This window comes from Halichoerus grypus, chromosome 6 (genome assembly GCF_964656455.1).
Source record: "Halichoerus grypus chromosome 6, mHalGry1.hap1.1, whole genome shotgun sequence".
In the NCBI taxonomy this organism is placed as follows: Eukaryota; Metazoa; Chordata; class Mammalia; order Carnivora; family Phocidae; genus Halichoerus; species Halichoerus grypus.
The window spans coordinates 152,536,957-152,559,994 of record NC_135717.1 but is presented as its reverse complement, the minus strand read 5'-3'; the positions used below and the strand labels follow the sequence as shown (position 1 = coordinate 152,559,994).

The 23,038-nt window shown below is 41.6% G+C and overlaps 1 protein-coding gene across 2 annotated transcripts in view; it reads right to left on the bottom strand.

Annotated features, from left to right (window-relative positions):
- CRADD (CARD and death domain containing adaptor protein) overlaps positions 1-13,814 on the bottom strand; it is a 184,398-nt gene extending 170,584 nt beyond the window's left edge. The window contains exons 1-2 of one of the 2 annotated variants that reach the window (XM_078076412.1): positions 13,678-13,814; positions 11,852-12,155 (exon numbers count right to left, since the gene is read on the bottom strand). In XM_078076412.1, coding sequence (XP_077932538.1) covers positions 11,852-12,149 — 298 coding nt within the window. In that variant the 5' untranslated portion in view covers positions 12,150-12,155; positions 13,678-13,814. The remainder of the gene's footprint in view (positions 1-11,851; positions 12,156-13,677) is intronic. The other variant, XM_078076411.1, reaches the window with a different exon arrangement.
- Between the last annotated feature and the right edge of the window lie 9,224 nt (positions 13,815-23,038).

The window sequence follows — 23,038 nt, the reverse complement described above, 5'->3', positions numbered from 1 at the left end:
CCCAAGATAATTTGACATACTTCCCAAGTAAATGTGAGGTCTCTACGTCTCTTCAAATCTGGGCTCTGGGACAGCTTCACCAAAGAATACAGTGAGAGTTAACACTGCACCAGTGTCTGGGCCCAGGCCTTAAGAAACTGGCAGCTTCTACTTCCTGCGTCTTGAAACTCAGCCACCATACTGTAAGGAAACCCCAGCCACCTGCAGAAAGGCCTATGTGGAGAGGAACCAACGAGCAGCACCAATTTACCAGAAATATGAGTGACACATCTGGGAAGTGGCTCCTCCAGCCCCAGTTAAGCCACTCCGACCCACACCAGGTAGAGCAGAAATGAGCTGCCCCCTTCAGAGCCCTGCCCAAACTGCGCATTCATGTAAAAATAAATGACTGTTATTTTTAAGCCACTAAGTTTTGGAGTAGCTTGTTACACAGCAACAGATAACTAGAATATCATATTATATTTTGTTTGCCTCTACCTTTCCCCAATTATAACTTAAACTCCTTGAGGGTATGAGTCCACCTTTACGTTCATCTTCACAGTCCTGCCTTCACTCCCTCCATAAGCCTGCGAGGACTAATCGGTGTCTAGCACCATGCTAGCTAGGTGCTGCACGTACAGAGGCAAAAGCAGATTCCGCCTTAGACATGGTCACAGTCTATTTTCAGAGACAGACACATAAACAAACAAGAATAGACAATGCCAACCATAATTCTCACAGCTTTGGCAGAATAGCCAGCAATGGTGGACAGTCAATAAATGTTGGCTAAATAAATGAATGAATGAAACAGGTTCTCAGAACTACTTTGGGAATTACATACTGCCATCCTTTTATAGATGAGGTGTACCGATTAGCGACGTATTACCTCTGAGCTCTACATTCACCCTCTCTGCCCTGCTTTGTGACACTGGGGCTGGCCCCTGTGAACATTTCTCCTTTGCCAGATGGTGCAGTGTTCGTTTTCATCAAAAGAGGGCACTGGAAGGACACTGAAAGGCTAGAGCAGAGGAAGGGGCTTATCACTGGGTTCCGGATGCTTTATCCCCTCTAAAGTGTACTGCCAGTGGCATGTGGGAAACCCAAAGGTGCTTACTCTCCAGGGAATTTCCCTGCCGCTCAGCAGACTGCTAAGGACCAACTCTGGTCCACCCACATGCTCTACCAAGATTCTCAACCCAGTGGGCTGTTCCTACAGACCAGCTCCAGCCTGTACCCTCTGGCAAGGTCACTGGCCACCAGCAGTCACTTCATCTCCAAAGAGGACTGAAACTCAGTCTTGGGGGCGGGAGGAGCCTCTTGCAAGCTCTTAGTGCCTTCACCCTGCACTCTCTCTCCTTCAGCCCTAGAAAAAGTAGACCTCTTCACCACTTCAGTAGTTAACCATAATGAACCTTTTACTAGTTAATAATAATTCTTTATATTAAATTTTCCTTGTTCACATTACTGTGTGGTTTTTGTCTCCTGAATGGATCCTGACTGGCACATGAAGGAATAAAAGGGCTCAAATACGAGGGGCCCGAAAAAGGACAATTGCCCACAGCACCATCAAAGGGCTGATTCAGAATAAAAAGAAATTGAAAGGGAAGAAATAAAGACTCGACAAACAAAAACTGCCACGTCAATCTCCCATCCAAGTACTAACCAGGCCCGACCCTGCTTAGCTTCCGAGATCAGACGAGATCGGGCGCGTTCAGGGTGGTATGGCCATAGACTGCCACGTCAATCTCATTCAGAATCTTCATTTTGCCTAATCACATTTCTCTAGAAAATATTTTTTATCTTCTTCGGTGTTTTTTTAACCTTCCACTTGGTAAACTATTTTTAAAAAGACAATGAAAATGTTGGCCACATGTGAGATGCAAGGGAAGAAAGGGTCAGCAAATACAGAAGCTGTGGCGAGCCCAGGTCAGGTGCTCTGAGACATGTGACACCCATCAGAACCAAGCACTGGTATTAAGGACACAGAAGAGCCTCTCAGTTAATAGCACAGACTGGAGGACCAGATTGTTGGCGTTCAAATCTCAACTCTGCTACTACCAAGTCATGTGACGTGGGACAGTTCGTCTAATACCTTCATTTGTAAAATGCAAATGACAGTAATAGTATCGACCTCAGAGTTCTATGAGGATAAAGTGAGTTTATGTACGTAAAGCCCTGAGGCCAGAACCCAACCCAAATTCTCTTTCTAACCACTTCTTGACTGCAGTATTCTCAATCTGGTTTTCTCCCCAATATCTTCTGATTTTGGAAAGGTTTCAGAAGACCTATCTTGCTCTAAAAACTGCTCTCCTCTAACTTTCCTACCACCTCTGGCCTTTGACCTGGGCCTTGCTGTAAGAAGATGTGGAACATTCTCCGTCCTTAAAGGGCTATCATTTTTTTCCAGGCCCACAAGTGTGGAACCTGTTCAATATAAAAAGAATGGGTATGATATAGTATAGCGGCCATCTCTTAATCAGCTTTCACCTCTTCCTTTTAGATCTGTCCCTTCCCCACTCAGGTGACTCTGGTGTCCTAAAGGAAGGGCTCATGACTCAACCTAGGCCAGTCAGACGCTGAATCTTGAGAGAAGGCACAGTGGAGGAACTCAGCTGGAGATGGTCATCAATGGCCAGAGACCCCCAGCGTTGCTTCATTCCTGCCTTACTGAGCCCTGACATTTTAGCAATTCCTTCAAGGTTGTGAACAACCCAGTATACATTAGAGAAATTCCTATTTTTGCTTATGTTAGCAAGAAGTCTACTGCTTGAACCGAAGAGCCCACATACACGCTGTTAGACTGACTGACATCTTTGAGTTTCCTCACCTGTACAGTGGGGGGTCTCTGAGGTCCCTTCCACCTCTAACCTTCTACAGTTCTAACAACAGGGCAGGTCCCAGCTGATGTGCTCTGCTGGCTCTGCAAATCTCCATAACCACTTGGTCATTACCACTCAGCACCCATACACCTTATACACGAATGGTGGGATTGAGGGATGCTTTAAAAGTCTTATATTTAGGTTATGAAACCACAAAGCTCTCCTTTGCCACTTACTACATCTCAGCAGTATTATTTTGGTAACAGCGTCACCACCCTCTCTGCTATGGTGCTGAGCATAAATAGAACATGAACATTTCCAGGAATTGTCAACTTGGCACTTCTTACAAGGAGTTAAGATTTCTTTTATAACATTAACAAAAATAAAGCCTAGGACTAAACTTCTTTTAGAGGTCACATTTCCTTCTCAATTAAAATTTAGTGTTTGGAAAAATACAATGTACCCTTTTTTTCCTCTGGGGAAAAAGTCCTCCAAAGAATCATATACATATACTCCTTGCCGTTCAAACTGAGGAACAAGTATAAACACAGCTGCCTATTAAAATTAAGCAAAGGCAAACATTCCTGCAGCTAGCTATAACAACAGCCTACAAGTTTGAACTACACCCATAAAAAGAGAAAGCTACCTTGCTAAGCGTATGGTTAAACTCTTGAGGTTGTGCCACCAGAAGAGCTGGTTATTAGAACTGATGGCTTTCAGCTTTTGATAGCAAGATTTAATAAGAGCTACCAAAGTGGAACCTGATTCCAGTACCAGGAGAGCCAATGCACTATCTCCTAATCACAGTCAAGAAGATTTCGTCTTTTTCTACTCTCAAGGTAGCAAGTTGGGATAGGAGCAACCCAAGGGCTCTGTTCCTTGACCCCATATGGCCTCACATTAGACCTTGCCACCCAAAAAAGAATTAAAAAAAAAAAAAAAAAAAAAGATGGGGGAGAGAGATACCAACCATGACTTAGTCTTCTTCTTTTTTTTTTTTTTATTTGACAGAGAGAGAGACAGCAAGAGAGGGAACACAAGCAGGGGGAGTGTGAGAGGGAGAAGCAGGCTTCCCGCCGGGCAGAGAGCCCGATCATGACTTAGTCTTCTGACAATAGGCAGGAAAGAGAAAGACAGAGAAGCCTTTGGGGCTGCATGTCTGGGAGTGACTAGAGTAGGGGAGGGAAGATGACTGGGAGCTGGTAAATGATGGATTCCGGAGCAGCCACTTGTCAGAAGTAGGAGGGAGAGAAAAGCACATCTTGAAAATGTGTTTTCATAGGCTATGAATTAGCGGGCTTTGAAGGACCTGGATTCCAAATTTGGCTCTACTGGGTTGAATGAGTGACCTGAACAAGTGACTGAACATCTCTGTGCCTCCATTTTCTCATCTGTGCAGTAACAGTAATAAGACCACCTGTCTCACTGAGTTAGTGCCACGATTAAGTGAATTAATAAATGAAAAGGACCTGGACCAGTACCTGGCACAAAGTAAAGCCGCCAATAAATATTATGATAGTTATTTTATTGGCTAAGCCATTCCCAGTCTTCCCAACTTTGTCTCTTTTCTCCTCTCATCCATCCTTAAGCCATCTTCAGCTCACTTTGCATCTGAGGGCCAGCATCCAACTCATTCTCCACTGGCAGGTTCTGTCTCCATTTGGACAACTTGATCTACAGAGCACAAAGTATTGCGGATGGTTTGTAATTACCTAACAATGTGAATAGGCAATGAAAATAATTCCCCCAAATCCAAATTTATCTGCTAACTCAAAACACTCCAGTCAATGTTGTTCTGTGTACATCAAACCCGTGTATCCCCACAGAGCTCTAATGGATTTTAGTACTGGTAGCAAATCACACCTGTGTGGGGTCCGGGATTCTGGGACATTCTTGAGCAATAACATTCAAGAAACTCAAAAAATTAAAAACACTTATGATTACGGAATCAAAACAAAACTACATATCTTTCTGTATCCATTCCTACCACCTTTCCACTTCACCTCACCAGAAAACAAGAACAACTCTTCAAGCAAATACATAACTTTGGGAAGCTCATACTTGGGGAGCAACAAGTGACAAAGGAGCCACGCGCCTACTCAGCTAGTCAGATTTCAAGGTTCTCAACCCTGGCTGCACTTTAAAATAACTTCATGAGGCGTTCATGCATGTTCCTGTGCTTGCACATGTGCACATGCGTGTGTATGTGTGTTTATAAGTGTGTGTGTGTGTGTCTTAATACCACTGCCCAAATCACACCTCCACAGATTTTGGCATGAACTGGCCTACGTCGAAGTCTAGGGATCAGTAGTTTTTTTAAAGCCAGGGTTGAGAAAGACTAAGCGAAATGAACCACAAGAGTCAATAGGGTGATTGATGTAGCCAAGTGGCCCATACATCCACAGGAGGGAGAAAAAAGCACAGTGAGAATTTCTGAGAGAAAAGAACATTAAATCCATTTTTTAAAGTGAAATGGAGGCATCCCTGCTGGGGAGAGGACTGTCACATGGTTTGCTATTCCTAGAAAGAGCTACAATTAGCTGCCAACAGATGCATTATTTCATCAGTCCCATAAATACTCGATAAAAGTCTTCTGCTCTTCCTTTATGTCAACCTTGCAGGAGCGGTGGGGGGGGGGGGAAATCTTCTGATAAAATGCAGTACTAAACTATAAAAATTTCCTTTTAAATGATTAAAATTAGCATTAATAAAAATAAAATATTTTAGCAAAATCTTATCCCAGTATACCTCTAAAAGCCCTTGAAAATTTTCCTCTTAAAACAAACAAAAGCATTAGTACAATTGTTTAAAAGCTCATTTCAATTATTAATGCTACAGCAAAATATAATTCCATTTCAAACCCAGTGGGAAGTCAAGATTGCATAGCAGAAAAAACCCTAAATCAAGACTCGGAAGCCTGGATTCTAGTTCAGCAATAAATTACATCAACTAACTATGTAATCATGGGCAAGTTGACTCAATCTCCATAGGCCTCAGCTTTTTCACAGAAAAATTAGATGATCTGTGAGTCCCTCGCGGCCTAAAATTCTGGGATACCAGAATATGTCTCCATCCTGCTGACTCCGAACATGTTTATAATTTACAAAACGTAAAATTAAGTCATTCCAGCAATTCTACTAATAAATTTAACCAATTCCCGGCCACTATGCATAATCTGAAGGAGCAAAACAATAAAGGACCTTGAATTTGGCACTATTTTCTATCTGAACTAGAGCTGGAGGCTTCCTTCCCCAACTATGCAACCAGGGGACAGCTCCTGCCCCAAACTCCTGGCTTTCTAAATGGGAAAATGCATGAAATGCATCTTTACAATTTTTGCCACATCTTCATACCATTATTTTCCTAGTATTTTTCTTTATGTGCTCATTTTTACTTAAGTAAAAGCAATGTCTTTTTAAAAGTAGCTTCATAAATAGAAAACAGTTTTACTTGCCATAAATGGAAGGAAACCATTAGACTAATGCAAGGGAAAGAAGGCAACTAACTCAATTCCAGCTAAATACTGTTGTCCACCGAAGGCATGAGACATAAGGAGCTTCTTCTCTTTGTTAAAAAGAAAAACTGGCAAGTGTCAAGAGAGATGCTACAGCAAAGGGAGGCTCTCACCTGGATGCCATCAGGATTGAAACAGAAAGAAAAAGGAAATGACTCTCTCACCATGTGATTCACTCCCATATCTGCATTTCATCTAAAATCATTTTGAGAACCACCCAAGATCATGGCTGTGCACACATCTCACAATTTGGGAAGCACAACAACGAATGGTTGAGACTGGGCCTTTGCTGACGTGCGGCGTGACTCAGCTCTCCGTGAGGAAGGTTCTTATCCCAGACAGCCCTGGGCTCCAGCCACACTGTCACTGAGGGCTCCCACCGGAGGGCCTGTGTCTCTGTGGTCCCCTCTATCTGAAACGGTCCTCTTCCAAGTACCCACTCTGCTGCAGAATTCAGGTCTCTGCTCCACATCCTCACGGCAGAGAGGCTTTCTCTGACCACCCTGTACGATGTGCGAAGCCCTTCCTCACCACCAGACACTGTTTTTCTTCATAGCGGTAGTATTCACTCAATCGCTTCTGTCTATCCCCATCAGACTACAGCATATGGTGAGTTCTAGAAGAGCTGGGGCTTTGTTTCCCATAACATCCTAGTACCTGATGTCAATACTCAATATTTCCTCAATGAATAAATGAATCCCCTCAATTGATCTAGAGGTCTTTCACATGTCTTTATTTCCTAGTGCCTGGTATCTAGTTGGTCCTCAGGCTGCGTGTATGATAATCACACTGGGGCTCTCTGCAGACTCTGCCCTTACCACAGGGAAGGGTCCTACCATGGATGCTGACCCACCACTCCCTTTTGAGTACACAGGATGCCACAAAGTGAACTCTACCCAGCCACAGCAGAAGTGCCTAGAGAGACAAAATGATTGGAGAATCCCAGGCTAGAAATCTCTCCAGTAAACCTATTACAATCCCTAAGGTTTTTGCCATTATTGCTCATAACTTTAGATGCATCCAAGTATACATCTGAGAGCCAGAGTAAATCTTGAGAGAGGAGCTGATGTGCCTCTGCATGGTCACACAGGGCCAGCTTCGAGAGGAACAGGCTGAGCCCTGCAGCTCTTGGCTAGAGTGAAAACAGACCAGCCCTGCATCCCGCACCAGTGAGGGCAGCCAATGTCAGGACATAGGGTCTGTGGTGAGGACCGGCTCAAGCGCAGGCAAAGTTGAAGCAAACAGCCTCAGGAGGCGAGAGTGTTGAGGCATCTGATGCTAACACACGAGGCACTGAGCTGTGTTCCAAGACATCTGTCCTTCATCCTCGCCAGTGGCTAAGAGGACGTAAGGCCAGAATCTAGCCTACAGAGAAGGGGGGAGAAAAAAACTCCCAAGCCTAACGTAAGACTGGAATTAAAGGCAAAGTTGCCAGGCTGACTGGTAAGTGAGAATCACAGCAGAGACCCAGTCCCACAAACAGGGCCAACACAGTGGAACAGGGAGTCCTGGGGCCCAGGAGTCACTCCCACCATGACCTAGGCTAAGTCCCACCAGCTGGTGGGACCAGGGCTGCCATAAACCTCTTTTCCAGACCCAGACTAGCTCAGGCACTAGGGAGAGCCTGTCAGCAGACAGGGCCCACGAGCAGTAGAAAGCCAAGCAGGTAGGCACACGCTGCCTACACCCAGACTCAGCACTGTTCTCATCTCCTAAAAGACCAGGCAGGAGCCCACAGACGATTGCCAGCTGATCTACTGTCTACTCTGCGACCTTGGCCAGCAACGGACACACTGTGAAGTGTCCCTTCGGCAGTGCCAAGCTGGATTAAGTAATTTTATTGCCAGAATTTCTCTTCTAAAATATAAGAGTCCTCACAGGGTGAGAAAAACACAAAATCAATTATGCATTAACATCTTAGACTTTTTTTTTTTTAAACATAAATAGGAAGACCCATCAGCTAGGTAGGCTCTGAAAGAACCAAAGGTTTAAGGTGTTCTTCTATGTTGTGGGATTTGCTGGGAGTAGTTTAAGAGACCAGAGAAGATTAAGATACAACTGGATTCTTCTCTAATAAAAAGCAACTAAGTAGGATCTATCACCAAATATCAAAATTTACAAGTGAAACACAGAAATTAAACAAGCAAAGAAGAAACCAGGATTCTCTGATAAGCCCAAAACAAGAACACTTTTTAATAAAATTAAATCAGTTCATTCTTGGGAGATGTTTCGGCCTTTTGGCCAAAGAGAAAGCCATTCCTGCCCATTGGTTCTCAGACATCCCAGGAGGAGACCACCAAATCTACACAAATTAATTAATAATGACAATGAAAATGAGCAAAAGATCAGACAAGGTTAACATATACACATAATAGGGCGCCTGGGTGGCTCAGTTGGTTAAGCAACTGCCTTCGGCTCAGGTCATGATCCTGGAGTCCCGGGATCGAGTCCCGCATCGGGCTCCCTGCTCGGCAGGGAGTCTGCTTCTCCCTCTGACCCTCCTCCCTCTCATGCTCTCTGTCTCTCATTCTCTCTCTCTAATAAATAAATAAATAAAATCTTTAAAAAAAAAAAAAAAAACATATACACATAATATATAAGCACCACATCTTCCTACAGTTTAGTTCCTCAAAATTCAAAAATGCCTTTATAAAAATTTAAATGGTCTTTTTAAAAGCTTATTAAAATTACTCTTACAACAATGGAGAAGCACAGGGTCCTGGGAAATAGACCTCTGCGTCCGTCAGCATTTTTTACAGAAATATTAAATTGAAGGCATCTCAACTCTGACAGTCCAGGATTTTCAAAAAGAAAAAAAACCAAAACTTAGGTTTTCAATTAATTAACTCCCAATGAATTTTAGAACTAAAATATCACCATCAACTTAATTAAACATTGAAAGTTTAAGGTCCCAAATAAAAGAAGGCTGTTAAAATATATCTTTCCCAAATAATTAACTAATTAGTTAATTTAAATTAAGTCTATCATTTCCTCCATCCCCTATTCTCTCACACACATTATATTTTTTATTTGTATCTTTATATATCTTGCTAAAACTTATGGTATTGCAGATTTTCCATAAGTGGATTTTAAAAGTGATTTTTATGAGGGAGAAAATTACAAAGTGCAGAAGCGAATGATAAACTTCAAATTCAGGATTTACCAGTAAGTAGGGGTTGGGGCTGAGGTAGGCCTGGGAAGGAACACCCAGGGTCCTCAAAGGCAATGGTAATACATTTTTTTAAAACTGAGTAATGGGGAGACAGATGTTCACTGCACCATTATTCTCCATACCTTACTTGTATTTTATAATCTTACTTAAAATACTCAATAATTAGAAGTAAGTTTATGTTATTATCATTGCAGAAGGTATATAGAAACATATGTAAATCAAACTCTCTTCAAAACATTTTTCAATAGCCGTGTTACTCGGACAAAAAGTAAAACAAGAGTACTTAAAATTTGTACAGTAGCCAACCTATCCTTCCATTTGAACACTTCCACAGAACTAACAAATTAATATTTTTCATGCAGACACACTCAATTTTTTCTCACATTATACTGTTTCATTCTGCTTACTTTAAAAAACTTTAGTTTTCCCTCAACTTCCGTGTAACTTTCACCATTTGGTAAAAAACATCATAATTTTTTTCTTGTTCTCTAAATAAATCTGAAAAAAATAAAATGGGGTCACACCTCTATGAACAACATACAACAGGACGAGTTACATCACCCAAAATGATTGTAAAATTAAATGAAATATTTTGGTAGTAACGGGGTTTCGGTTCGCTTGTTTTGTTTCCAACTATCTGGTGCCAAGAGGAATCTCTAAGTCAAATACGAGGAAAAGACACCGGATACCCTAATACTTCTCTTAATGTGTCCCCAGGTCTATGTTATTTATTCTGCTTTCAGTAAAGTGGTAGAAATGTCTTAGATACTTTAGTTTGGATTTGTTCACACACCTGAAGTATTTAATTTTGTAAGGACACTCGAACTTGAAAATTCCTGGGGCCCGGAAAGGACAGCTATTTTCAGTATTTCAAAAAGCCTAAAACACATTTACCTGTAATTCGGCCATGCTAGAAAATGAAAATGTGTTTGCTTTTTTCCCCTGGGATTTAACCAAGCTTTCCTAAGTTCAGTGGTTACCTCACGCAGAGCAGATATTCAGACATACGTCATTAATAAAAATAGAAGGATTCATCATGATCAGTTAGTAACTGTGGTCTGAAAAATCATTCAAAATATGAGGTCCATGAAAAAGAAAACCCCAAAACAAAAACAAAATATGAGGTCCATGGGGCAAAAATAATAAAATTGGTCTTTTATTACTGGCATTTGTTTTTTAACCAGTTTTGTTGGTATTTTTAAAACTGCAACAACAAAGTCTGAGGACCACTGTCTGGGAGGAGTTCTAACTATCACTGCTTTCAAAATCTCCGGAGAATGTTGATTTCCTAACTATTCCAAAATTTGAGGGGCGCCTGGGTGGCTCAGTCGTTAAGCGTCTGCCTTCGGCTCAGGTCCCAGGGTCCTGGGATCGAGCCCCGCATCGGGCTCCCTGCTCCGCGGGAAGCCTGCTTCTCCCTCTCCCACTCCCCCTGCTTGTGTTCCCTCTCTCGCTGTGTCTCTCTCTGTCAAATAAATAAATAAAATCTTAAAAAAAAAAAAAACTATTCCAAAATTTGCAAAGTCAACTTTCAATTTTTTATTTTTTTATTTTCTTTTTTAATTAATTTATTTTATTTTATTTATAGATTTTTTTTTTCAGGCAATTCAGTTCTCTGCTCCTCCAGCTTTGTAAAACAGTAAAAGTCATGGAGTTGTTAAGAGGGAAAATGTTTCACATCACATCTTCTTCCTGCTACAAGCCAGGCTCGTAGCACTGGGACTGTTCCTCTTCTCCATAGCTTCCAACTTTCTTTAAAATCAAAATGCGACCCTCCCCAAACTACTATTCTTATAACAGTAAATGCTCTGGGTGTCTGAACAAAGCCAAACTAAAAAAGACTGACTTTAAATCAATAACCTTTAAAAACTTACTTAACCAGCTTTCGAAATAATCCCCTTTGGCCATGCAGGATAGGCTAGGGAACAGGTGCAAGGCGTGCCTTCCTAGAGGCTGTCTCCTCCTTCATGAAGCTGACCTTTTCCAGCAGCTCTGGCACCCCACGAATCAGTTATCAGTAAGCCTAAAGCCTGCTTTCCCATCTGCACTTTCCAAATGGCTCCCAATGCCAAGCGCTGAGATACGACCTGGCTCTCAGATGAGAACATGCCTCCCAAGTGACTTGCCAAGTTTCCCTGGAAGCATTTTCTAAATGTATTCTCTGACCTCCCTCCTCACCCTCTCGATCACAGTTCATTCTTCCTTCCCTGCACTTCCTAATTCCACCTCCTCATCCTGTGCCTCCAACACCCTGTGCCTCAGTCCAAACTCCTTACCCACCCCCAGCCTAAAACCCCACCTTCACATCCAAAGGACACAGTTTCGACAATTTTGCACCTGGTTTGCAGTGATCTTTTTGAGGCCTACCTGCAGGCAGCTCAGTTATGGATTCTTCCCTTGCCTTCTCCAGCTTCTCCCTAACCCAGGGAAATTCCTGCAAGGAATCTAGGAATGCATCAAATGCTTTAGGACCTCTGGAAGGTAGGATATCCAGCAGCAGCATTGTTTTCCGGAGGCCTGTGGCTTGAGCTTTGATTTCTTGAACATGGTTTTCTGTCAGGACCCCTTCCTGGTAAAGATACTGAAGAACCAGTCCCTCCACCAGCACCTCCGCACCCAGCTCCAGGCGAAGGGAGCGAAGCACTTGCTTGTCTCTAGCCTCCATTCCTCCCTGGGAGAAGACAAAATAGTAGCTCAGATTACAGGGAGCTCACCAACCCCTAAAGACGGTGTCCTACATGCGGTGCAAGCTCCTTAAGGTCAGGTACAACTTGGAACCTTAGCAGGGTGCCAGGCCGTGGTGTTTGGTACACAGCTGTTAAGCCAAAGCGAAGTAATTTTCAATGTTTCCGAACATAATGAACAACCCTGAATACGAATCATCTTTTCTATTTTTTTTTTTTTTTTTAAAGATTTTATTTATTTATTTGAGAGAGAGAATGAGATAGAGAGAGAGCATGAGAAGGGGGAGGGTCAGAGGGAGAAGCAGACTCCCCGCCGAGCAGGGAGTCCGATGCGGGACTCGATCCCGGGACTCCAGGATCATGACCTGAGCCGAAGGCAGTGGCTTAACCAACTGAGCCACCCAGGCGCCCTCATCTTTTCTATTTTTGCTTTCCACACAATGGAATCCTAGCTCCATTCCTTGCTTGATAAAGAGATTTGGAAAAAACTGGGCCATGGACCCTGCTTAAAAAGCAACTTTGAAAATTACAGAGCAGCTTTTCATTTTAACATGCTTAAAAAGAAACAGTGCCTTTATTTTAACATGGCCTTCATCAGATACACCCCAATACCAGGGAAACTGCCAGTAAGCATGCAGGTGCTCTTCTGACCATGGGCATTTGCTGAACCTGCATAGCAATGGGAGTGGGCGCCAGAAACCGGTAGGTACCACCAAGTTAAGGTTCTTTTCCCTTAAGAGAAAAGCCCTATACACCATCACCTCCAAGAAAAATATTTATTGTGTGTGCCTCTACAATAAACCTTATATATGGTCACAGACTCCACCCCTGCCCTCTAAGAATTCCGAAACTCTATCACAACACTGCCCGGACCACACATGTATGGGACATTTAGTGGGGATTTATTTTTTCTTTACAAGGAAAAAATGTCCACACGCCAGTCCTGGTCAGTAGCCACGCACGATTTTAAGGCCTGTTTTCAAGACCACTGCCCCAGTTTGAGGGCGCTTGTGCGGAGGCCATGAAGGTAAAGAAGCGGCGGGAGTGGGGCGGAGGCGGCAGATGGCGCTTCCAGGCACCCACACAAAGTACAAGCGGCCGGCGACCCGACCCCACTCCCTCGAGCAGCCCTCGGGGAAGTCGGGGAAGTCCGGGCGGTGGCAGGTGAGGGGGAGGGGGTGCGCTTTTGGCTGCCAACGCCCACCTGGAACTTTTTATTCCCTGCCTCGCCAGCTGAAGTCCTGTTGTGTTACGAACAGGAAGAACTAGGAGGAATTTTCGGGGCAATCTGACAAGCTAAAAAGTGGGTGCTGGGAATGATCCTCAGAGCGGACTGAAGGGGTAGCGGCCCCCGGCATCCCTACCGCCACCCCAACCCGGGCCCGGCTCGGAAATGCTGCGAACAAATTAGCGGGGGCGGAGAGCCACGCAGGGCCCAGGCCACAGACTCCACCGTGCGGGGCCTTAGAGAAAAAATGGATACGGGGTTTCTGATTTCCTGTTACTTACGTCTGCAAACACGTATATTAAAAAAAAAAGAAAGAAAGAAAGAAACCGCAACCGGAATCCAGACTGTTAGGGAACCTGTACCATAAGCACCATCTTTGTTGAAGGCGAAAGCCGTGAACAGGAAGTGTTGTCTCCATCTTTCTTAAGGGCAAACACAGGAAGTGCTGTAGCCATCATTATTGGGGGGCGGGGACAAGTGTCGGACTGAAGCCTTTTCCGCCATGTTTGCTGTGGGTAAACAATAAAGCGGCCTGGAGATGGAAAATAGCATCACTTAGGGGGTTACCTAAGGAAAGTAGTATTTTAACACAGGAACTCCACAGTCTTGCACACAACTGACATAATAGATGGTCAGGTCTCAAAAGTCACCTTATCAGCGTAGCCTTCCATGACCACTCTATTTAAAATTGCAACATTCATCTCCTGCACTCCCCATCCCTTTTCCAACTTTGTTTTTATCTGTAGCACGTACACCATCTTATTAAAACTTTTACTTAATTATCTGTCATTCGTTTCCCTCCACTAAAATGCAGGGTCGTTTATATCTTATATCACAAGAGTTCCTGCCCACAAAGAGATTATACATCAGTAAATTATTCAGTTACAGCAACCAGCTAGCTACTCTGGAAAGAAAAGGATTGGTCACGGGGAATTGGGGATATTCACAATCATTAGAAAGGCTGGAAGAGGCCTGGGCATCCGAGAATGACTCCCTAGACAATACCGCCTAACTGACCACAGTCGGGAAAGCCGATCCCCATCTCTTCTCAACAGACAGATCAAGTGACTTGACATCCCCATCTCTTCTCAACAGACAGATCAAGTGCGGAAAACCCAAGGTCTCCACAGCTGTATTTGCCAGCAACATCAGAACAGCACCTGCAAATCTTACTCTGATGTTTGCAATTGGTGAGACCTATTTCAAGTGCAGAACATTTGCAGCAAGGGTGTCTGGAACATGTGGTTTGGAGTTTTCCAGCTTCTGAAGCACAGAAAGACATTCTAAAAAGAGAATGGCTGTTATTGGGGGGTGACCTGCTGCGTTCACCACATTTTTCATTGGAAAGCAAGACAAATGCATGATCCAAATATAGAGACATATCAGAATATCAAAAGGAGGGTCATTCCTGAACTCCTTTATGAAATGGGGCAATCAATAAGCATATTCATTGATTCACTTTTAAATCAATTGGGTGATATATGCAGAAAGTCGTATACCTGCTAAAAATTGGTTGACGGGGTAACAGGAAAAATACCTCAAATATCATTATTTCTATAAAGGTTCTCTCAACCAACACCGCTAGTGGAAGATGAAAATCTTTGTAAGCAAATCAACGGAAAGCAATTCTAAACCTCCCTCCTCAAAACCTTTTTGTAACCAGTTTAAAGTGTTACTATACCAATATACCATTTTATTATACCAGTAGTGACAATTTTTTTAATGGGTGGCAAGTATTATTATTATTAGCATTTTTTTTTTTAAGATTTTATTCATTTGACAGAGAAAGAGAGAGAGCGCACAAGCAGGGGGAGTGGCAGGCAGAGGGAGAGGGAGAAGCAGGCTCACCACTGAGCAGGGAGCCCGATGTGGGGCTCGATCCCAGGCAGCCGTTTAACAGACTGAGCCACCAGGCACCCCTATTATTAGCATTTTACATATGTGAAGACTGTGGAATCAAAGTGGACAAATGTCCTAGTGAAAATTTCACAGCTAATATATGCCACACCTGAATTCTAACCAGGTCCTTCCAATTTCATGCCCTTTCCAATACCCAGTTTACCACACGGCCATGTATGGTGAAGAGTCTGTTGTTCTAACAACAACCAAAATATTGACAAATCATTCTGGTGCCACCTCCCACTTGATACTCCTGAGTTCCTAGTACTCTCTTCACTCTCTACCTATTTTTTTTCTTTTCTCTCCTCTGGAACTGCTTTCCTTTCCTGGGAAAGGTTTATCTTTTGTATGTGGACAGGTATTAGCAACATTCTCTGCCTTCATCCAGATAAAGTGCAGACCTCTTGCGATACTAGCAATAGCTGAGGTTACAGACTTTTGCGTGTAATTTTTCCAACTATAAACTTTGATAATTTTCAAACATATACTAAAGTTGAAACATATGGCACAAAGCACACCCATATAAAACTACCTAGCTTAAAACACTGCCTAATGACATGTTCTATTTGGAAAGGCTTGAGATCTTCTGGGAACTAGAAAGAGACACTGATGATGAGTCCAGGGAGCCAAAAGTGAGCTCCATGAGAGTTCACAGAAGAGAAGAAAAGAGTGTAAGAGGCAGCAAGAGAAGAGTTAGTGCAGGAGCGGAGGGGCATGGAGTCCAGATGGTGAGCAACCTAAGAGGTTGGCTATTAAGGATCTGACTTAAATCCATAAGGTGAAGCCCCTGATCATTAAATTCCTCTTCCAATGGCAAATTTAGATGAGCATTCATGTTGCCCCCGAAGCAACTAGGCTGACTGATTACTAGCCAACTACCCTCAGTCAGCTCTTTTCAGGATCACCACCCCACATTACCATACAATGATACTTCTGAGCAGCAAGCCAGAGGTTCAGCTTCACTAATATAAATATCTAAGGACAGCAGCCTAAAAAGTCAAACACAGATCAGAATCACTATCACAGATGATTACTCCTCCGCTCTGTTTATTCCCTCTCTGTAGGCTGGAAATGTGCCCCCACAGAGGATTAAGCACCTGTTACCCAGTGGTAACAAATCTATTTTCAGGAAGGACAGATATTTTCCTTTTTCTCTTTCCCCTACTGTGTTTACTTGTGTCAAGTTGTATACCCATTGTTAGTTTGCAAAATAAAGAGTCAAAAAGAACAAATGTAGTATTTTTCTGTCTTCCAATTTGGTCTTTAGTTCTGCAAATTTCAAAACAAAAATCAAAGGAGTCAGATATTTTCAGTTCTTCCTGTTTCATGAATGTGGAAATTAAGCCATGGAGAAAAAGAGATTCTTTTCAAGCATACTTGAAACAGTTACAGAAATAGATCATGACTTAAATTACAAAGAAACTTCGATAAATTCCAAAAAATCAACAGCATACAAACTATGTACTCCACCATTTCACAATAAAATTAGAAACTTTAACAAAAAGATACCTTCAATAAATCTCATAAGCTTAGAAACTAAATGAAATAACTCTTAAGGGGTGCCTGGGTGGCTCAGTCGGTTAAGCATCTGCCTTCAGCTCAGGTCATGATCCCAGGGTCCTGGAATCAAGCCTCACATCGGGCTCTCTGCTCAGTGGGGACTCTACTTCTCCTTCTCCCTCTCCTTCTGCCCCTCCCCCTGCTTGTGCTCTCTCTCTCTCTCTGTCTCTCTCTCTCTCTGTCAAATAAATAAAAAATAAATCTTAAAAAATATAAAAATAATAAAATAACTCTTAAACTCTTTATTTAAAAAAAAAAGCCACACACTTCAATTAGTACAGCCATATGGAAAATAGTATAGAGAGTCATAAAAAAATTAAAAGTAGATCTGTCATATGATTCAGCAATCCCATTTCTGAGTATAGATCCAAAGGAAATGAAATCAGTATCTGAAACAGATATCTGTACTCCCATGTTCATTGCAGCATTATACACAATAGCCAAGATATGGAATCAACCTAAGTGTCCACTGGTAGATGAATGGATAAAGAAAATGTGAGAATATATGTATATGTGCCTGTATATTTTTGACTATACATATATTTGGCCCTTAAAGAAGAAGAAAATCAGACCTATTAGAATGACCAAAACTCAGAACTCTGACAACACCAAATGCTGATGAAGACGTTGTGCAACAGGAACTCTCATTCATTGCTAGTGGGAATGCACAATGGTAGAGCTACTTTGGGAGACAGTTTGGCAATTTTTTACAAAACTAAATATACTCTTATCATATGATCCAGCAATTGGTATTTACTCAAAGGTGTTGAAAACATGTTCATACAAAAACCTGACACGAATATTGATAGCAGCTTTATTCATAATTGCCAAATTTGGAAGCAACCAAGATGTCCTTCAGTAAGTGAATGGATATTTATACTGTCACACATCTAGACAGTGGAATATGATTCATCCCTAAAAAAGAAATGAGTTATCAGGCATGAAAAGACATGGGGGAACCTTAAACACATACTACTAAGTGAAAGAAGCCAATCAGAAAAGACTCTATACTGTATGTCCCAACTATATGACATTCTAGGAAAGGCAAAACTATGGAGACAGTAAAAAGATTGGTGGTTGCCATGAGATTGGGAGGAAGGTATGAATAGGGGAATCACAGAGGATTTTTAGGGAAGTAAAAATACTCTATGCGATGCCATAATGATGGATACATGTCATTATCCATTTGTCCAAACCCAAAGAAGGTAGAACAGCAAGTGTGAACCCCAAAGTAAATTATAAACTTTGGGTGATTATGATGTGTCAATGTAGGGTCATCAATTGTAACAAATACTACATTATCCTCTGCTAGAGGATATTGATAATGAGGAAGTCTATATATGTGTGGGGCAGGGGGTATATGGCAAATCTCTATACCTTTCCTTCAGTTTTGCTGTGAACCTTAAACTGCTCTAAAAAATAGTCTTAACCAAAAAAAGAGAGAGAGAGAGAAGGAAATCTTGTCATACACTACAATATGGATGAACATGGAGGTTATTATGCTAAGCAAAATAAGCCCGATACAGAAAGACAAATACTGCATGATCTCACTTATATGTGAAATCTGAAAAAGTCAAACTCACAGAAGCAGAAAGTATAAGGGTGGTTGCCAGGGGTTGGGGGTGGGGAAAATGGGGAGATGTTGGTCAAAGGCTACGAAGTTTGAGTTATGCAGGATGAGTAAGTTCTGGATATCTAATGTAGAGTATGGTGGCTATCATTAATAGTATATTGCATACTTGAAATTCGCTGAAAGAGTGGATCTTAAATGTTCTGACCTCACATAAAAAAATGATAGCTATGTGACATGATAGCTATGTTAATAAGCTTGATTGTGGTAATCAATTTACAATGTATACATATATCAAAATATCACATGTACTCCATAAATGTAAATAATTTTTATTTGTCAATTATATCTCAGTAAAGCCGGGTACAAAAAGTCACACACTTTTGACCAATAGAGTATAGAAAGGAAAAAAAAAAAAACTTTATAGCAGAGAAACCTGGCAGACACCACCTGGACCAAATGATTGAGGTTAACATCACCAGAAATAAATCATATTGATATCATGTGCCCCAATATGATGTGACAAGACGGGCATATCACCTCTATGCTCTCCTTCCCCAAAATTCATAAGCTCAGTCTTTTCATGAGGAAACATCAGATGAACCCAAATTGAGAGACCTTCCACAAAATATCTGACAATTACTATTAAAAAATGTCAAAGTCAGGGTACCTGAGTGGCTCAGTTGTTAAGCGTCTGCCTTCGGCTCAGGTCATGGTCCCAGGGTCCTGGGATCAAGCCCCGCATCGGGCTCCCTGCTCCGCGGGAAGCCTGCTTCTCCCTCTCCCACTCCCTCTGTTTGTGTTCCTGCTCTCGCTATCTCTCTCTCTGTCAAATAAATAAATAAAATCTTAAAAAAAAAAAGTGTCAAAGTCATGAAACTGTCACAGACTGGAGAAGAATAAGGAGATATGACAACTAAAGGAAGGGATGAAGAAAGGGATAGAAGAGAGGAGGAAAGAAGTAGAAAAGGAGGATGGTGAAGGATGTGCCCATGTCAGGTAGATATGAAGACTTCTGGACCTGAATTCTTATTTCCCATTTTATGTTTGCTATTTTCTGAACATGCAATAGGAATCTCACGTAGCTTCTCTTCCTCATGCTCTCCCATCCCCCCAAAAAGATTTAAGAACAGAATTTGTCAAAGGAAATATAGGCCTCTATCTCTGTAACTGTAAATCCTAAAACTATACTTGGAATATGCAGCCATACTAGACCCTCTTTCTGTATAACTCCTGACAAAGGTATTATGCTTTAAATAATATTACCTGAATTGTGTGTACTAATTAATTATTCTTTTACTAAGTTATGAATTCTAATGATTCCTTAAGTTCTCTAATATTTTGTTTTGATCTTAGGTTAATTATTGCTTTTTGTAAAAATTCTGGGAGAGTTTATAAAAACCTAAATGATAAATCTTTTTAAAGTGCCAAATAGGGGCACTGGGTGGCTCAGTGGGTTAAGCACCTGACTCTTGGTTTCAGTTCAGGTCATGATCTCAGGTTCATGAGATTGAGCCCTGCATCAGGCTCCCCATTCAGCAGGGAGTAGGCTTCTCTCCCTCTTCTTTTGCCCCTCCCCCTGCTTATGCTCTCTCTCTCTCAAATATAAATAAATACATCTTTAAAAGAGCCAAATGCAATATTATGCAAATTATCATGTACTAATGTAATATCCCAACAATATTTTTTGGGATTTAAAGTATTATAAGACTTTAGTGATTTATAATACTAGGATTACTACAATTTATTCATAATTTAACAAGTTTTTATTGAGCATTTACTGTGTTAGGATCAGCTAGGGCTAACATTCTGAAAGAGAGATGTAGTCTCTGTCTTCACAGAGCTTGGAGTCTAGAGGAGACAAACATAAACAAGGAAACAAATAATAATTAATAATTACAATGCAATGCAATTACAATTACAATGAAGGAAGAGTGCTTCGATAAGAAAAACTGGTCAGGGGGCTAGAGGAGGGGAGCAGATTTCAACTGAGACTCCAGAGAAAGCCTCTTTAAGGAGGTGAATGCTCCTATTTTTCTTCAAAAAACTTGCAGTAGTTATAAAACTGTACTATATACATTTAAAAGATGGATAAGCAGCCAGTAAAGAATTTAAGATATTAGGACACCTAAAGATATTAGGGCATACTAAACTAAGTTCTCAGTTTCCTGGTATTCACAATAAAAAGAGAAAACCATTTGTAGTGTGTAGTTCCCATCTCAGAAAATACACTGAGTCATCTAAAAAGACTAACATTTCTCCAATGCAGGTTTCAGGCAGGAATTTATCATGTGATTCTTTATATAAGGGACATCAGATCAATTAATACGATGATTTTCCTGTGTTATTTTGTATAAGATACCAAAATGTTGTTCAAATGTACCTTCCTGGTATTAACCCAACATAAAGCAATCTAGGTCTGACTTTCTGGTGGTGTAACTAAATGCAGTGACTTAGAGAAACTAGTAAATGAATGTCCTTGAGACTGTCAAGTACTAGCTAACAACCAAACCTAAGTCTTCTGAATGGCAAAATTTAATAGCTAAGTTCCCTGCCGAGTATCTACTGGGCTCACATCATGTACCATTGATTGAAGAGAAATCTATACACTTCGGATAGCAGACGTAGGGATTAACTCTACGTTTCATAACCAACCTTCTATTTAGTAACCAACCTTCTATTTTTGTTCAAGGAAAGTGACAGAGAAGCAAGCCATGCTGGCTGCAGGGAAAAGAGTCAAGATGTTGCTCAAGGAACACCACCACCACACATTTGAAACTGTTTAAGCATATAGCCAAGCGTTTGGCTAAGACAACAGAATTTGACATCCTAAAGCCCCAAGAAATTATCACCTCCCCCCAAAAAACCCTAAGTATTTCCATATTTGGCCACAGTGACCAAAAAAAAAAAATTCACGTAGAACTTACTGAGTGTTTCTTTCCAAGCAGAACTTCATCATCATGATGGGTCTGCCAGGATGATTTATCAGTAAATGTACCAAGTACTTGAATGAACGAAGCTTTTATCCGGGTTTATTTAATAAAGTCCATTTAAAAATTAGACAATGACTACTAAATATAATGATTTTTGTTTCCACATAATTGATGCCAGGCTGTTCTTTCTGACAACAATCCACCAAAACATTCAGCTGCATCTTAATAAAGCAAATACAACCATTAGCCCAGAAGAGGCGCTTCCCTTCCTTCCCATTTGCACTGATAAGTGGGCATCCATCCAACCCAGCACCAGCTACACAGGAAGTAGAGAATTTTGAACAAATAGTGGATATTAATATTGAAGCATTAGAACTGTTCTTCAGGGAGACTGTATTTGATTTAATAGGGAAAAGAAATCAGCCATTAAAAGTGCTGATGGATTCTTTATGTCTTTTGTCCCCAGATAATGAGGAGGTGAATGCTGGGGTTCTTGGAGTACCAGTCAACTACCAGTATGATATGGGCTGAAATAAGCTTCTCTCTGTACCACAGAAGCCCTCCCATTGCCCAGTAGAAGGGAGGGGAAAAGACAAAATGGTTTTAGACTGTGGCCTACTTCACCAAATTCATCTGGCCCACATAGATCTCCTAATGGCCAATGGCCTAAGAACCTCAGATATGCAGAAGGAAAAAGAAATACACTTTCCTTGTGACCTTGGAGAGGTTTGTTCTCCTCTTGAGTGGCAGCTTTAGACTGTCTTCTCTTGGGAACAGAGAATTGATTTTCCATTTTTGTGGTCTCTACTCAAATCATCTAGTACTATGAACACAGCATGTGTTCAGTAAATATGTTTGGCCAACAACATAACTGGTTCTTCTGATTTCATTTTATACATAGTAGTTAATATGGTGCCCTGCAGTGGGCACTCAAGAATATGGGTCAAATGAATGCATACAAGACCAGTGTATTACAACCAGGCTTCTTTTTGGGCTCCATTTATATAAACTAAAGAATGTAAGAAGGTCAAAAATTCCTTTCAATTCATTTTTCTGTGGATAATTCTACACAAGTTATATGTTATTACTCTAAAGTTTTGTTATGGGGTACCTGGGTGGCTCAGTCAGTTAAGCGTCTGTCTTTGGCTCAGGTCATGATCCCAGGGTCCTGGGATCAAGTCCCACATCGGGCTCCCTGCTCAGCGGGGAGCCTGCTTCTCCCTCTCCCTCTGCCCCTCCCCTTGCTTGTTTTCTCTCTCTAATAAATAAATAAAACCTCCATAAAAATTACTTGAGATGGATTTTTATAGTCCTGGATTAAACCTAGAACACAGATCCATACCTTCCACAAAAATGAATATGCAAAACCTTAGTGGGGCGCCTGGGTGGCTCAGTTGGTTAAGCGACTGCCTTCGGCTCAGGTCATGATCTTGGAGTCCCGGAATCGAGTCCCACATCGGGCTCCCTGCTCGGCGGGGGGTCTGCTTCTCCCTCTGACCCTCTTCCCTCTCGTGCTCTCTGTCTCTCATTCTCTCTCTCTCAAATAAATAAATAAAATCTTAAAAAAAAAAAAAAAACCTTATTGAACTCCTTTATTCAGAGAACAGAAAATGTGAACTATTGTCAGAGCCTCCCGTGAAAATTAGTTCTCAACTGCTGATTAATGCTCTGAAGAATAAT